This window comes from Microcaecilia unicolor, chromosome 6, assembly GCF_901765095.1.
Source record: "Microcaecilia unicolor chromosome 6, aMicUni1.1, whole genome shotgun sequence".
Taxonomy (NCBI): domain Eukaryota; kingdom Metazoa; phylum Chordata; class Amphibia; order Gymnophiona; family Siphonopidae; genus Microcaecilia; species Microcaecilia unicolor.
In genome coordinates, this window is record NC_044036.1 from 281,764,589 (window position 1) to 281,782,648 (window position 18,060).

The following is an 18,060-nucleotide window of genomic DNA, read 5'->3' on the forward strand; positions in this document are numbered from 1 at the left end:
AATCGGAGAAAATTTTTCTTCACCCAACGTGTAATTAAACTCTGGAATTCGTTGCCGGAGAAAGTGGTGAAGGCGGTTAGCTTAGCAGAGTTTAAAAAGGGGTTGGACGGTTTCCTAAAGGACAAGTCCATAAACCGCTACTAAACGGACTTGGAAAACTCCAAAATTCCAGGAATAACATGTATAGAATGTTTGTACGTTTGGGAAGCTTGCCAGGTGCCCTTGGCCTGGATTGGCCGCTGTCGTGGACAGGATGCTGGGCTCGATGGACCCTTGGTCTTTTCCCAGTATGGCATTACTTATGTACTTATGTACTATGTACTTATAGGATGGCATGAGAGGAGAGAAAATCAATGCAGCGACTGTGAACAGCGCATTCAAGTATTTTGGAGAGGAAGGGGAGGAGAGAGATGGGGCGGTAGTTGGAGGGGCAGGTAGGGTCAAGTGATGGTTTTTTTTAGGAGAGGTGTGACTACGACGTGCTTGAAGGTGTCAGGGACAGTTGCAGTGGAGAGAGAAAGGTTAAGGATGCGACAGATGGAGGGGGTGACAGTATGGGAGATGGTGTTAAGTAGGTTGGTGGGGATGGGATCGGAGGAACAGGTGGTGCATTTCGAGGAGGAAAGAAGGCGGGAGGTTTCATCCTCGGTGATCTCAGAAAAGGAGGCGAAAGAGGCCATGGTTGGTTGGTTGTTGGATAGGGCTACAGGCTGAAGAGGCTGAAGAGGAGGTGGCTTGGTAGTAAACTCCAGGTTGATCTTTTGTACCTTGTCGCGGAAGTAGTCAGCCAGTGATTGAGGAGAGAGTGAAGGGGGAGTGGGGGCGGGGGGCACTTTGAGGAGGGAGTTAAGGGTGGTGAAGAGACGACGAGGATTGGAGCTGAGAGAATTGGTCAATTGGGTGTAATAGTCCTGTTTTGCACGGAACAGGGAGGAATGGAAGGAGGATAGCATGAATTTGTAGTGAAGGAAGTCTGAATGGGTACGAGATTTCCTCCAGAGGCGTTCAGCGGATCGGGTGCAGGAGCGAAGGTAACGGATGCAAGCGGTCAGCCAAGGCTGGGGATTAGTACGCTTTGTGGGATGGGAGGTGGATGGAGCGAGGGTGTCCAAAGCAGAGGAGAGAGCGGCATTGTAAGCGGAGACCGCTTTGTCTACAGTCTCGGAGGACATGATGGAGGGGAGGAGATTAGAGATACTAGAGGATAGAGTGGGGGGGTCAATAGCCTGGAGATTCCTGGAGGTGGTGGTTAGAGTTGGACGGGGCAGAGGGGGGGGGGGGGTGAAGAAGTGTGAATGTGATCAGGTGATGATCGGAGAGAGGGAGAGCAGAAGCGTGGAAATTGGAGGGTGAGCCGGAGGAGGAGAGGACTAGGTCAAGACAATGGCCGTCACGGTGAGTGGGGGTGGTGGAGCACAGCTGGAGGTTGAAGGAGGATGTTAGGGTAAGGAACTTAGAAGCGTTAGGGTCGGATGGGTCATCAACGTGAATGTTAAAGTCTCTGAGAATGAGGGACGGAGATGAGGGATCAAGAAAGACGGAGAGCCACGCATCAAAGTCGGTGAGGAAGGAAGAGAAGGATTTATCAGGGGGGCGGTAGATGACTGCGACTGAGTGGCAGCGGGTAGAATAGCCGGATGGAGTGGGCTTCAAAGGATGAGAAGCAGTGAGACTGCGGTAGGGGGAGGGGTTGGAAACTACAGGAGGGCGAGAGTAGTAGCCCAATGCCTCCACCGCAGCCAACTGGGCGGGGAGTGTGGGAGAACAGATCACCTCCATGGCAGAGGGCCGCGACTGAGGCCGAGTCTTCCGGGGAGATCCAGGTTTCGGTTAGGACAAGCAGTTGAAGGGAGTGAGAGATGAAGAGATCGTGGGTGAAGGGCAGTTTGTTACAGACTGAGTGGGCATTCCACAGGGCGCACGAGAAGGGGAGGGAGGAGGGGGGAGGAGGGGAATTGGAGACATCTCGGAATCGTTTGCATGGATAGGACGGGGACAGGTGAGGGGGACCTGGATTAGGGTTAATGTCTCCTGCGGATAGCAGGAGGAGGAGCAGGAGAATGCGGAGGAGGGTGGGGGAGGTCGGGCGGCGAAGACGAGGTGTACTTAGGAGGAATGGGGATGGGTTAATGGCAGGAAGGAAGTGTTGAAGGTTAAGAGCTAGGAAGGAGGCGGGGGACAGGAGGGATGGTGAGGTGGTGGGGGATGGGGGTGAATAGGGTATTGCCGTGGCGGGCAGGGCGGGAGGGTAGCGAGTTCTAATGGTAGACAGTGGGAGTGGGGGGGGGGGGGAAAGAAGATTAGGAAGGGACAGGGCAAGAAAGAGAACGTGGACAGGAGCCATAAGTAGTGACTGAGGTGTTAAGTAGATAGATAGAGCTGGAAGGCTGGGTTTTGGTCTGGCGAGTAGGTAAATCAGTGGCTGACAAGCTAGCAGGCAGGTAGGTAAGTCAATGGCTGAGAGGCTCGCGAGCAGGCAGGCAGGTTGCTCGATGTGTTAACAGGCAGGCGGGTAGCAGCTGGAACAAGCCGGAACAAGCCGGAACAAGCAGGAACAGATGGACTGTGTCAGGATGAGCAGACGGACAGGAACAGATGGACTGTGACGAGCTGGACCAGAAGACGACACGCTGAGATGGATGGATTGGAACACGCTGGAACAGACGGACTGGCACGGGCGGGTCATGCAGGAACGGATGGAATAAGCTGGGTAGGCTGGGATGGACGGACTGGAACAAGCTGGGGCAGGCTGGAACAACACGTTGGAGCATGCTGGGGAAGGCTGGAGCAGATGAACTGGAACAAGTTGGAATAGACGGACTGGAGCAGGCTGGAACACACTGGAGCCAGTGAGCTGGCACAGGTAGGGGTAAGCTGGATCGGCGGACTGGAAAAAGCTGGGAAAAGGAGGACTGGAACACGCTGAGTACGCTGGAGCAGATGGATTGGAAAGTCTGGATCAGGCGGACTGGACCACACTGGAGCCGATGGACTGGACAAGCTTGGGAGTAAGCTGGATCGGCAGAATGGAACAGGCTGGGATCGGGAGGACTGAAACAAGCTGGAAGACGCTGGAGCAGATGGATTGGAGCAAGCAGGCAGAATCTGGATCAGGCAGACTGGAACACGCTGGAGTCGATGGGCTGGAACACGCAGGGGGAAAGCTGGGTCTACGGACTGGAACACAATGGAGGCGATGGACTGGAACATGCTGGATCTGCGAATTGGAACACACTGGAGTCGATGGTCTGGAACACGCAGGGGGAAAGCTGGATCTGCGGACTGGACAGCAGGGGGAAGGCTGGATTGAAGTCGATGGACTGGAACACGCTGGATCTGCGGACTGGAACACACTGGAGTCGATGGACTGGAATACGCAGGGCGAAAGCTGGATCTGCGGACTGGACAGCAGGGGAAGGCTGGGTCTGTGGACTGGAACAAGCTGGGATCAGATGGATGGGAGGACTGGAACAAACTGGAACACGCTGGAGTCGATGGACTGGAACATGCTGGATCTGCGGACTGGAACACACTGGAGTCGATGGACTGGAACACAGTCAGGCATGCTAAAACATGATTAAAAATATTGACCAAAGTTGAAGAAAAAGATCTCTGCAGGGGGGATGAACACACCATACCCACAATCCCCAAGAAGGTGTGGCCAAGAAGTTGCTTACTGTTATTGCTGCGTCCTTCTCAGTGGACCGAAATAAGACACTAGGGTATTTTGCTTCATGACCTGAACTGGAATTTATTAAAACTCTAAATAAGAAAGCAAATAGCTGCCAGCTGGAGACAGAACAGTGCTGCATATTATAACAAGACACATATTATAACCAGTGGGACACTGTCATACCGGGGTACAAATTATATCGTAGTGATAGGGTGAATCGGATTGGTGGAGGGGTAGCATTGTATATTAACAAGAGCCTTGAATCAAATAGATTGAAAATTCTGCAGGAAACAAAACACTCCTTGGAATCACTGTGGATTGAAATTCCATGTGCAAAGGAGAAAAGGATAGTGATAGGAGTGTACTACCGTCCGCCTGGCCAGGACGAACAGACGGATGCGGAAATGTTAAAGGAAATCAGGGACGCAAACAAACTGGGCAACACAATAATAATGGGGGATTTCAATTACCCGCATATAGACTGGGTTAATGTAACATCTGTACACGCAAGGGACATAGGATTTCTTGATGAAATCAAGGACAGCTTCATGGAACAGCTAGTTCAGGAGCCGACAAGAGAAGGAAAAATACTAGACTTAGTCCTTAGTGGTGCTCATGATCTAGTGCAGGGGGTAACGATACGAGGGCCGCTTGATAACAGTGATCATAATATGATCGGTTTTGATATTGGCATTGAAGGAAGTGAAACTAGGAAATCAAGTACGCTAGCGTTTAACTATAGAAAAGGTGATTACGACAAAATGAGAAAAATGGTGAAAAAAAAGACTGAAAGGAGCAGCTCGCAGAGTAAAAACTTGCATCAGGCGTGGATGCTGTTTAAAAACACCATCCTGGAGGTTCAGGACAAATATATTCCACGTATTAGAAAAAAGGGAAAAAAGACTAAACGTCAGCCGGCGTGGCTAAACAGTAAGATAAAGGAAATCATTAGAGCCAAAAAACAATCCTTCAGAAAGTGGAGAAGAGAACCAACTGAAAGTAACAGGATAGATCATAAGGAATGCCAAGCCAAATGCAAAGCGGAGATAAGGAGGGCAAAAAAGGACTTTGAGAAGAAATTAGCGTTGGAAGCAAAAATACATAGTAAAAATTTTTTTAGATACATTAAAAGCAGGAAACCGGCCAAAGAGTCGGTTGGGCCGCTGGACGAAAATGGTGTTAAAGGGGCGATCAAGGAGGACAAAGCCGTAGCGGAGAAATTAAATGAATTCTTTGCTTCGGTCTTCACCGAGGAGGATTTGGGGGGGACACCGGTGCCGGAAAGAATATTTGAAGCGGGGGAGTCGGAGAAACTAAACAAATTCTCTGTAACCTTGGAGGATGTAATGGGTCAGTTCAGCAAGCTGAAGAGTAGTAAATCACCGGGACCTGATGGTATTCATCCCAGAGTATTAATAGAACTAAAAAATGAACTTGCGGAGCTACTGTTAGAAATATGCAATCTGTCCCTAAAATCGAGTGTAGTACCGGAAGACTGGAGGGTAGCCAATGTTACTCCGATTTTTAAGAAGGGTTCCAGAGGAGATCCGGGAAATTATAGACCGGTGAGTCTGACGTCGGTGCCGGGCAAGATGGTGGAGGCTATTATTAAGAATAAAATTGCAGAGCATATACAAAAACATGGACTGATGAGACAAAGTCAGCACGGATTTAGTGAAGGGAAGTCTTGCCTCACCAATCTAATGCATTTTTTTGAGGGGGTAAGCAAACATGTGGACAATGGGGAGCCGGTTGATATTGTATATCTGGATTTTCAGAAGGCGTTTGACAAAGTGCCGCACGAAAGACTCCTGAAGAAATTGCAGAGTCATGGAATCGGAGGTAGGGTATTATTATGGATTAAGAACTGGTTGAAAGATAGGAAGCAGAGAGTAGGATTGCGTGGCCAGTATTCTCAGTGGAGGAGGGTAGTTAGTGGGGTCCCGCAGGGGTCTGTGCTGGGTCCGTTGCTTTTTAATGTATTTATAAATGACCTAGAGATGGGAATAACTAGTGAGGTAATTAAATTCGCCGATGACACAAAATTATTCAGGGTCGTCAAGTCGCAGGAGGAATGTGAACGATTACAGGAGGACCTTGCGAGACTGGGAGAATGGGCGTGCAAGTGGCAGATGAAGTTCAATGTTGACAAGTGCAAAGTGATGCATGTGGGTAAGAGGAACCCGAATTATAGCTACGTCTTGCAAGGTTCCGCGTTAGGAGTTACGGATCAAGAAAGGGATCTGGGTGTCGTCGTCGATGATACGCTGAAACCTTCTACTCAGTGTGCTGCTGCGGCTAGGAAAGCGAATAGAATGTTGGGTGTTACTAGGAAGGGTATGGAGTCCAGGTGTGCGGATGTTATAATGCCGTTGTATCGCTCCATGGTGCGACCGCACCTGGAGTATTGTGTTCAGTACTGGTCTCCGTATCTCAAAAAAGATATAGTAGAATTGGAAAAGGTACAGCGAAGGGCGACGAAAATGATAGTGGGGATGGGACGACTTTCCTATGAAGAGAGGCTGAGAAGGCTAGGGCTTTTCAGCTTGGAGAAGAGACGGCTGAGGGGAGATATGATAGAAGTGTATAAAATAATGAGTGGAATGGATCGGGTGGATGTGAAGTGACTGTTCACGCTATCCAAAAATACTAGGACTAGAGGGCATGAGTTGAAGCTACAGTGTGGTAAATTTAAAACGAATCGGAGAAAATTTTTCTTCACCCAACGTGTAATTAGACTCTGGAATTCGTTGCCGGAGAACGTGGTACGGGCGGTTAGCTTGACGGAGTTTAAAAAGGGGTTAGATAGATTCCTAAAGGACAAGTCTATAGACCGCTATTAAATGGACTTGGAAAAATTCCGCATTTTTGTATAACTTGTCTGGAATGTTTTTACGTTTGGGGAGCGTGCCAGGTGCCCTTGACCTGGATTGGCCACTGTCGGTGACAGGATGCTGGGCTAGATGGACCTTTGGTCTTTCCCAGTATGGCACTACTTATGTACTTATTAGTGCTATGAATGCAATCATTGTGCTAGCTGCTGTCCCTTTCATAGAGTTTGTACACAATTAATTAGACCACTGCTTAGCAATGTTTTTTTTGTGATCAAATAAAATTGTATGATCCCTGTGAAGTGCAGAACAATGATGCACCGGTTTATTAGAAATTGTATATACCACTGTTGCAGTAGACCCTAATTCCATCCACTGCGTATCACCCTTGAGCAATAACTGTGATGCCCCCCCCCCCCCAATAGGGGCTGAGAATCTTGCCATCCCAATATCTCCAAGCCAGGGAAATGGAAGGCTATAACAGGAAATGAACCCAGGTCCCGCTACAGTATAGCACTGTCACTAAGGCCCCAAGCTAGCCCTCCAACTCCCTTTTTCTGAGTTATATTTATTAGATTCTCAACTGTTTTCTTTTAACTTGTCCTTTAGGATTTTTTCAGGGTTTTTTTTCTCAGGATTTGAGCTGCAGGATTGTTCATTAATTAATTAATGTATTTATTTAAAAGTTATTGGCTGTGTTCAAATCAGCTGCGAACTGGTGGCAAACAGGGTTTGGTTATAACCAACCGTTCAGTTTGCTCTGATGTTTGCTAACCTGAAGGCAGTGGGACGTTAACCCTCCAGCATTTGGATGTTAGACACCTTTTTGTAGCGACTTTTGTTTGATTTAAATGGAACTGCATGACAGCTTTTCTGGAAGGAAGGAAGTACCACCCTTCATTTGAACTGGACAGCAGGCTATGATAAGTGATTTGAATTCTTGTTGTCAGTTTGGGCGTTCAAAAGCAAAGAATTTAATTACACATATATTTTTTATACTCTTTTTTGCATATTAAAAAACCCCTTCAATACTTTATTTGTTTATGTCCATGATTACTTTTTGCGCTGTGTGCACCTGAAAACAGAGTGTGTTACCACAGGAGTGTATGAGACATTTTCCCCAGTTTTTGAGAAGTCACGTGTTTTGGTCTTTACTGGCGGACATTGTGCTATAAAAATATATTAAACTAACACCAAAAATTCAACATTACTTCAACAACCTCCTCTCCCCCAAATCCACCAATAAGAAAATAAAAGAGCCCATGAGACAAAGAAAAAAAGTACCTGCAAAAAATAATATATACAAACTGCTCTGACCGTATCTACAGGTATATATCAAGTGTGAAATAAACAAACATAAAAAAAAGTCAAGAAGGAGACAAGCTGATATTTGGAAGAGTTTGTGTATTTGAAAAATCCCAGGACATGGTGGCCATAGCAAGCAAATACAGGTCACTGAATCTGGCCTTTGGTGAAAGCTCCTTATAAAGAGTCAAATACATTTTAAAAAATTACATCACAAATTCCTGTTCATTAGATCAGCACCTACTCCATTATATTTACCTAATGATAGTATTTATTTCTACACTGAATGTGAATTAGAGGTAGGAATTACCATAGTCAGTTGTTTTATAGCATATCTCTCATTCCCTACATGAAACATAACCTTATTCACTCATTCTCTTTTCTAAAGAAAGTAGTTTTATAAACATCAATCTACAGGTAACTGTGGTGATGGCAGTAAGACTTGCCCCTCCCTGTTTGGTCTCACTAGAAAGTTACACATTGACACTTCCCCTTTTCCTCTGCTTTCCTGCCTGAGTCATTGCCTCCCCTGTGCTTGGTTATCACTCTAGAGGAAGTAGAACGTGCACAGCCCTGAGAGAGATGGGCACCTCTCATCAGCATCTTGCTACCATTTCCTTTACGACACCTCCCCACACCTGAGTGTTATCAACCAGTTCAATATATTGGACTGATTTTCATTATGTGAGGCTGGTCATGGGCATGATCTTTACAACAGCAATTCTATTTGTAGGAGTTCTTGTAACTAACGTAAAAGAAAAAGACTTGTAAAAGATATGTGTCATGTCCAACTGTCACTGACCCTCCGCAGTCTTGTATTCTTCTGAACTGAACCATAGCTGTGCCCCGGTTCCAGATCTTGAGCTTGAGGTGTGATAGTGCTATCATTCTGCTGTTTCCAAGTCTGACAGGCAAGAGTGGAACAAAGGGTCACTGCTTGCTGGAGTGAGACTGAAACTAGTGCTGGAGTCAGTGAGATGCTGACAGACACACAAGTTGAGACAGCCAAAGAAACAAGCTCCTAGGGGGATAGCAAACATTTCTATTATTTCTAATATTGTTTTATGTTAGTCCTATCACTAGAATTCAACTTGACATCACCAAGTTTACCTCACTGAATGTATTTATGGTTATATTTGGTCATTTTACTGTTGTTAAGCCTTTAAGAAAATTGTAAGTTTTATGCCAAGCTATGCCTGCTATACATCATCATACCTTGGCTGAATCTCTTCATAAAGGCGACTACTATAGATCCCAATAAATAAATACATCAACACATATTTAAAAGCATGTTGTCTTGGGGTGGGGGTGGGGATTAGGGGCCTAAAAAGTGAAGGAATGGATGTAAGGCTGAAGGTTTGCCTAAGACGTCCTATACTCTTGCACAGATCCTGGATAACAGATGGCTAGACAGGGATGTGAATCTGAATGCTTATACACTGCCCTGTGATAAAGAATGTCACGCAACCATATGCAGCCCCAGTACAGCCTTTAAACTTGTTTAAACTAACAAATTCCAGCTTGTCACTTCTCTCCTCAGAGTCTGATCCCCCAATCACCCCTTCACTACCCAGCATAAATGTGGTAACATAGGGACTATAAGAGGGCACACGGAGTGTCCCTGTGGAACCAGAAACCACCAAGAGGACCATCAGCAAGTATTGTTTCAAACCCTACTCCACTGTATACTCTGCAGTAGAGTGACATGGTAATGAAAACAGTCCCTATTCTCTACCCCTTCCCACAGTATTTTCCCCATTCCCATAAGTCATATATAGCTTCAGGTTTCAGCTGTGTTCTTTGGTTGTTTATGACTCTGAAAAGTCCAGTGAATGAAAATGTCCTTGGTAGTGGTTGCTGGAACTGCTAAAAGGTACTTTGCAAGCTGACTTGGTTTAGGCCAAACCATTTGCTTGCTCTGCTAAAACATGAAAATATTCTCACAAGTTACTGAATTCATTAGGTAGCTGCACTGACGGTTTTGGAGGCAATACCACATTAACACTCCCATCCCTGACGTAAAACTGTGATCATTATTACTGTTACCGAGGTAATACCAAGTGGATTGTATCCATACCCATGGGAATTTCTGTGGTTATCACAGTATTGCCACTTTTTCCATTACCATGTCACACTCCACCTTGTAGCTGCGGCTGAAGAGTGCAGGGAAGGGAGCAGGCACCCTCTGAGAGGAGCTGCAGGAAAAAAAGGTTAGAGGGAGGTGACTAATGTACTGTAAATGATCAAGTTTTTTTTTCCATCTTAATAGTTAGCAAAGGTAAATCTAACACCAGAAATACACATTATTCCCTCTTCTGCTAACTCTCCTGGGGAAAAATTTCTCAACAATAAAAAATGACAAAAAGAAAAACTTCTGACACACTTCATGAGAAAATATAACATCTATAATTTAATCAAAACATTCAACAGACTTTATCTGGGTACAAAAAATTCACTGGTTACCCAACAGGGTTAAAGTGTCAAAAATACATAATAGTCATGACAAGGCAAGAGCTGACTAGCCCTCTATTCTGAAAAATAAATATTCTGACAAAACAAACAGTAACAATTTTAGGGGGGGGGGGGGGTTATGCGTTCATTCACAGCATGCATCCCACATAGGACTTACAATGTTCTTGAGCTTAATAGCATTGCTCCTGCTGAGAATGGATTTCTATACTTCGTGTTCAAATAAAAATAAGTTTTTTCCTTTGATCACTGCATAACTAGACTACAAAAAAAAAAAAAAAAAAAACTTTAAAACATTTGCCTGTATGTCACACAGGTAGGTGTCTGCAGTGAACGTTATGAAAAGAGAAAAGTATGGACAGGCTCATCCACTACTTACACAGCTGGACACATATTAGTGTATAAATGACTCTATTCTGATAGAGGTGCTGGGTGATCATTACACCCACTGAAGTTCTGCAAAGTAGGGATGCTAATAAGTTGCAAGTCCCAAGAGATAAGCTGGGCCAGTCTCAGTTTTACACCACTGACCTTCATAAACACAATGGAGGCACATACCCACAGATGAAACAGGGTAAAAACAGAAATGGTCCTGCCCAACCCTCAAGGCCTGGTGCTTACTGGCATTTACCACCTCCCACTTCTGTTCCATTTCAGCATGAGAAGAAATAAATTCTCCATGAGAACACGTCTGGTGAAAGAACAAATAGTTTTTACTCTTTTAATTACTAAACTAATACTGTTATTGTGCAGAGATGTGATGAAAAAGAAGCATTATGATGTTTGGCAGCCTTAATGTTCCTGCTTGAATGAAGCGCAGATAATATACCCAAAGGATCCTGTAAAAAAGAAATTAAAAAACATGAAAATTCATGTAATTCATGGGAATTTTTGTCTGAAATTCATCCATCCAGTAATAAGACATAGGTGGAGAGAGAGGATAGAGCCTCATATATTAATGGAAAGTCACCAAAATTCCTTAGAACAAAGGTGGATTGTAGCTACAAAATGAAGCAGGATGGAGACAGTAATACTACCCAACCCCTGAGGAAGGGAAGAGGTACCAATCACTGCAGCAACTCCCAACAGTGGCTACGGTGAATGTGTATTGGGTTCTGAAGGTAGCTGTGGTCTGGTGAAAAGGTTGACACTGCAATGGCCTGGCCAAGGAATATAAAAATAAGGAAAAGTCTTGAGAAAACTCCCAAGCACCTCCCCCTCCAAATGGAGATAAGGGTAGCAAGCTGACTTGGCATTATGTTAACATAGTATTACTCGACAGGATGTCAGAGAAGCCTCTTTAGAGCTCGGACTGCTGTTCTGATAGACCAGATTATAGGGCTAGAACATGACAGAGGAGACTGGGCACTCTCTTTTGACTTCCAGCAACTGCTAAGGAACGTGGAAGGTTGAGAACAAACAAAATGGAGAGAATCATTTGTGCAGAACATGTTAAAAATATACACCCCAGAACAATTTGTATGAGTGCTTTTTCTAATTATTATATATTTTTTTTAATTTTGAGATATATCTATGTTTAATGGGAAGAAGTTATTTCTGGTTGCTGAAAACCAAATGGTTTGGTAGGTAACATATACTGACAGGCAAAGCAAACAGAAAATGATTTTTAAGGACTAAAGCAATAACATATCAGAAGCCAAGCCCAGGTGAAGGATTCAAAACAAGGAGGCAACTGCAGCCTAGAAGTAGTTTTCCCTGTTGTACTTATTGCTTCACTGCAATTCCAGCAGCCTCAGTACTTCTCTGGTGTTGAAAGGCAGCATGACCTGGTATGTTCCTGTTTGACTATACTCACAATGCTGGCACTTTCTCTTCCTCAGACGAATGCTCCTTCTGCTCTGCAGTGGGACATTATCATTGGTACCCATTAGATGGTCAGTAGTCTCTGAGCTGTGGGGAACTTCACTGACCTCCACCTTTGGTGTAATGGATAAGAAAACATAAAAAAAAAAGAAAAATAGCCGATTGTAAGATATCACAGCAAAGTATACAATATGCCTGCCAAGTAGTATGGGCATGGGACTATTCAACAGTAGTCCATGTTGATAACTTCCCTCCTTGATTAAAGAAAAAAGAAAGGTCTCTAGAAATCAAAATCACCGCTATATGTAATAAAAGTGAGTCACGTTAAAGGACAATCAAGCCATTGTGACACCACTGATGAGGTTGACTTTTAGGCATTGGTAGAATGAGGCATTATGACATCTGGTTACCAGAGACAAACTCTTCATACTAAGGGGGGAAGTTATCAATGTGAGCTACTGTTAACCATGTTATTTTACCACTAACTTACCTTACTTTAGCCCAGGTCCACATAAAACAAAACAACGTGATCCAGAGGTGGATTGTTTAACCATGCTTTTCCTTTTTACGTGCGAGGTCCAGCAATTCTTTGATTGCTCTTAAAATCTTAGCATTTATATACGATACAGATATCCAATATCGGATATACTGACTCCTGAAGCAAGCAATTTGTTGCTGAAACACAGTTCAGTGTCATGTCGAGTCTGTATGTGTTTTGATATTTGCTCAATAAATTTGTTGTAATCCATCTCTGGATCACATCATTGATTTGATTGGCCTATGTCCCTTCCCTAATCTCTTGTTTTCTGTGGATTTGGCTTCATAGGGAAATTGTCCTTGTTGGTGTATTTTTAGCACAGGTCCCATTTTATGCAATGAGACCTAGTTACTAATAATCCAGGTTAACAGTAAAATACCATGTCTTAACAGTAGCCCGTGTTGATATTTTATTGTTAACCCGGGCTATTAATAACTAGGTCTCACTGCATAAAAGGGACCAGTGCTAAAGTAGAATGAGTTAGTGTTATGACAACTGGAGCTGCATTTTAATCACAGTTAACCAGTGATCAATCACAATTTAAAAAATTAATCGCATCGCAGCATCTCCTGTCTCCTCTAAACATCTCTTCTGTTCTCTTCCACTCCCAACTCCTGTCCTCAGCGCAATCTGACATCTCCCCCTCTGCGCTGGACTACCTTAAAAGTGGTCTTCTGTTGGTCCCCGGCACTGGAAGTGTTGCATATATGCTGCCTGCAGCCTGGTTCAAATAATTCTCGGATATGTCCAGTCCATGCAGATACAGAAATGATGTTAACAGAAGGCGGGATGAGCCAGAGGGAAAGCTTTGGAGCAGGCCACAGACAGCATATGTGCAACCCTGCCACTTCTTGGGACCAAAAGAAAACCACCTTTAAAAGGCAGACCAGCAGGGGGATTGAGAGGGGTCAGATATTGAAGCCTGGATGGGAGGAGGGGCATGAGCTACCAACTCACAAGCAGAATTGGAAGGGCCATTGTTGGAAGCTATGGCCAAGGCAGTTAGCTCCAGAAGCCATGAGAAGAGCCTGATGCTGCTCACTGTGTGTGTGTGTGGGGTGGGGGTTATGGGAGGGTGGGAGAGGTGCTGGACAATGGGAGGGAGAGAGGAAGGAAGGGAAGAGAGAGATAATGGACCTGGGGGAAGAGGAGAGGAAGGGAAGGGAAGGAAGAGATATTGGATTTAGGGGTGGGAGATTATCAGTTCTTTAGGGAAGGGTGATGGGATTTGATATACCACCTTTCTGTGTTTACAATCAAAGTGGTATACATATTATATACAGGTATTTACTTTCTACCTGGGGTACAGGCCAACAGAAACTGGGATTCTCAGTTTCAACTGAAACCAAACCATCAGCTGAAATTTGCAGCTTAGTTTTGGTGAAAATCGAACTCCCTTCAATCACTCTCACTGCTGCTGCCACCCACCTGCTCCTACCCCCATGGTCATTCTTTGCGCCCCCCCGAAGGCCCTCCCTTTAAACCTTCTGGTGGGTCTTCGAGCAAAAGCAACCCCCAGTCACATTTGCCTCCACCAGTTCCACAGCCAAAATGACTACCAAGACTGCCACAGGAGGTCCCGGAAACCATTGTGAGATATAGGGGTAACTGTATAACATGGCACATATGTAAACATTTTAAAAAATGCACCTGTTTTATGTGTGTGTATTCAGGTTGCCAGAATACTACACAAATGATCTTGTACAAAGTTTGACCTGCTCTAAAGCAGGTGTAACTTTCTGCATGTCCTATTTTATTTATTTTAAAACCTTAGAAGCTGCTTAACATCTAAGCACCTACTATAAAATCATACATAATAAAAATTGCAAACAAAATAAAAATATGAATGTGCTGCTACAATTATCCTCCATCATCATATAAAGTATTCACATTAGAGAATGGGGATTGCGGTAATGCTGCAGAACCCACGGGTACTGAAGAAGTTGCTGCAGGATTCCCACAGAACTGTAGTCAAAATCTCTGGTGGTCCCAGAATGAGGCTTGGAATGCCCGTAGAGGTAGCTGGAACACCAGACTGAGGCTTGCAACACTCACTGCTTCACAGTGAATACTATCTGAAAAACCACAGGAGATTGCTGGGGTTGAGAGGAAACACAGGGCTGCGAGCAAGAAATTAGGGGAAATTATAGTTACAAAGATTAAGATAAAATCATTTCCAATCTAGTTATTTCCAACTATAGGCCGGTGGCTTCTATTCCACTGTTTGCTAAATTAATGGAAGGCCTAGTGGCTATTCAACTGAAAGATTTATAATTACATACTATTCTACATTTTTCCCCAATCTGAGTCAATGTTTAGCACTGAGACAGTCGTGGGGTCACTGATCAACAATATCCATACTTTCTTTAAGGAAGGTAAACAAGCACTACTTTTACAATTCAACCTTTCAAGTGCTTTTGACCTTGTGGATCACAATATTCTACTGTTGAATCTGCAGATGGAATCTGCAGATGTTGGCAAAGTGCACAACTGGTCTCAAGAATTTTAACTAAAAGATCATATAAAGATGTATGCTAGTTTCGCTGATGAATGGGAAAATTCATGTGGGGTACCACTGTCCCCCAACTATTTTATACTCCTTGGGGTTTGAATTTGACAAAAATGGTTTTATGACGAATCTATGCAGATGATATTTCATTTTTAATAGCTATTAATAATTTGGAGTCAGAATTGTTTAAGGTTCAGAACAGTTTAGTTTTAATTGAGGAGTGGATACTTAAACATAAACTGAAGCTTAATACAGAGCAAACAAAGTTTACATGCTTTAGTAACTCTTCTTGTTCACTGCCATCTAAGATTATTATTAATCAGAGATATTATAGACTCATCTTCTATTAAAATATTGGGGTTCTATTTGGATTGCAGACTGACTCTGGTAGAGCAAATACATTATGAAATCCTCTCTGTTGATTAGAAAACGTAGGCAGATCATTTTAAAGTTGATATTCAACGATTTAAAACACAGTGCTTCGTTTGATCTTTTCTTTAAATAAGTTGGAGAGACTGTCCTTGTATTATATTAAGCTATATCGATTACCTGTTGAGGCGAGGATCTTATTTACATTGTCATGTTTTTTATATAAAGTTTAATTTGGGCAGGTTCCCTCCTATTTCTATGCTCATTTTAAGGTAGTTGAAGCTAAAAACAAATACAGGAAAGGAAATTATTTATTTATTTTTCCATCTCCCAAAGGTAGTAAAAGGCTAAAAAACTGAATATCTTTTGGTTTATCAGGCTGCAAAGTTTGGGAAAGACATTTCAAATATAATTAGGTCTTCTGGTTCTTATAGGGAATTCCGACAAAATGTTAAAACATTTTAATTTAGGAAGTATGTTTTAACTTCCTCATAATGTCTGACGCCGTAATTCCTGGAGTTTACCAGTTTCTTACTTTGTAAACCACTTTGAACTACAAGGCCTAAGTGGGTTTATAATCTTTGTTATTATTATTAATTATTGCGTCGACTCCTGTAGGTACGGGTGGGGATGGAGGAGATTAATTGTGGGGATGGGTAGGGGTGGAATGGATCTTAGTGGGTAAGGATGGGTATGGGTTAAATTCCATTGGAGACGGTGAAATTTCTGTCCCTGTGCAACTCTAATGCACATACCTCACAACTCCACCCAAACTATGGCTCCATTAACGCTTACTCATGCTCCACGTAAAAGCAGGCATGCTTTTCTTACCACTCATGAAATTATGTAGGGGTATACGTACATACCTCTACAAGCATTTTGTACACACAAGAGATGTTCTATAAAAAATGTTTACCCACTAAATAGAGCCTGTATGTCTTCTACATGGGATCAAAGATCCCAACGTTTTGCATCTGGTTAACTAAAGATTAAACGCAACAAAGAGTCCAAGTCTCCCGCAAAAACACAAGAAAACAGCAAAAACAAGCGGAAGGTATCCAGAAAGACCAAACTAAAATCACGGGTGTAAAAAAGCCAAAGTATTTTATTTTGACCCTACAAGGTCCGTGTTTCGGCCAAAAAGGCCTTCTTCAGGGGTTTACAGAACCTTTGGAAGAATATCTGTATATGCCAATCTGTAGACCCCTGAAGAAGGCCTTTTTGGCCGAAACACAGACCGTGTAGGGTCATAATAAAATACTTTGGCTTTTTTACACCCGTGATTTTAGTTTGGTCTTTCCGGATACCTTCCGCTTGTTTTTGTTGTTAACTAAAGATTAATCCTGAAGACAGTTCTGTGAGGAGCTTTCACCTACTTTTGGCTTTAGATAGGGATAACTACTTTGGCCTCTACTTTTGTGCTGCACAAATAATTCTCTGGATAAAAGATTAAGGCAGAACATCCTAATAAAGAAGTGGGAAATATAAAGAGGTACAGTATCTGAGGAGATGGAGGGATAGAAAGGAGGTGCACAAGTGACTGATTAGGAGGCTCTAATTACGCATGACTTCTGTAATTAAAAAAAAAACAAACCACACACACACTTCCATGTCTGAACATCCTCTTTCGTTTTGGATAAATGAAGCCATCATCTCCTGTGGTTACAGTCTGCTAAATTAATCATATGGTACACAAAAACTGACTTATTTCTAGGTTCAGGAAGCACATGTAGTGAAGCTTTTCTACCACAGACGTTTGCAGGACAACTGTGTGACTACAAGACATCAACAATTAATTTTAGAGCACTGGTAAACTGTGGTGGTTTTCATCATGTCAGAAAGTGACAGTAGTTTGGACACTAAGGGAACCAGACCATACCAAGGAGACTTAAATCAAGGCAGCAGTGTCACCACAAAGAGAGTTCAGGATCCCAAAGTGTCTCTCTTCCCTCTATATATTAGATATAGTGAATAATACTCCTCTCGTTTCTCACACTGCATGTTATCAGGGTCAGCACGACACGCAGAGCCACCTTCTATACTCTCTTCCTCCTGCAACGCATGATAAGCTTTCATATAATACTACCAGTCGGAAATCGAGAAACCACCAGAAAGGCTGACACAAGAAATTCACCAACTTGGGTTCTTTGCAGGCTGTGCAGACTTTTACTGGATCAACACTGAAATTAATTATAGGTAGTATGAATTCTAAGCTTCAAACAGCAGGTGTCTGAGCTGGAAAAAATTGAGGTTTTTTTTTCCAGATCTAGTTTACCTATAAGGTCTCAGCACCAACCTTGCAAAGGGAGAGAGAATTCAGCAACAGAGCTGGAAGATGAGGTAGAGGGGACCCTGCCCAAGTAAAAGACCCGCAAAGCATCTGTAGTAGAAATGCTGGTTGCAAATTGAATTTTATGAAGGCTGTTTATATATATATATATATATATATATATATATATATATATCTCAAACATATAAATGACAAGTGACCCGACTCACCCGCAAATGCGCAGTAGAGACTTCCCTTTCTGTCCCGCCCTTG

At 43.4% G+C, this 18,060-nt stretch overlaps 1 protein-coding gene across 1 annotated transcript in view; it reads right to left on the reverse strand.

Moving 5' to 3' along the window:
* Positions 1–10,240: 10,240 nt before the first annotated feature.
* SNAPC4 (small nuclear RNA activating complex polypeptide 4) overlaps positions 10,241–18,060 on the reverse strand; it is a 91,005-nt gene continuing 83,185 nt past the window's right edge. The window contains exons 19-20 of the mRNA XM_030206830.1: positions 12,095–12,215; positions 10,241–11,117 (exon numbers count right to left, since the gene is read on the reverse strand). Of these exons, the coding sequence (XP_030062690.1) occupies positions 11,116–11,117; positions 12,095–12,215 (123 nt within the window). The 3' untranslated portion in view covers positions 10,241–11,115. The remainder of the gene's footprint in view (positions 11,118–12,094; positions 12,216–18,060) is intronic.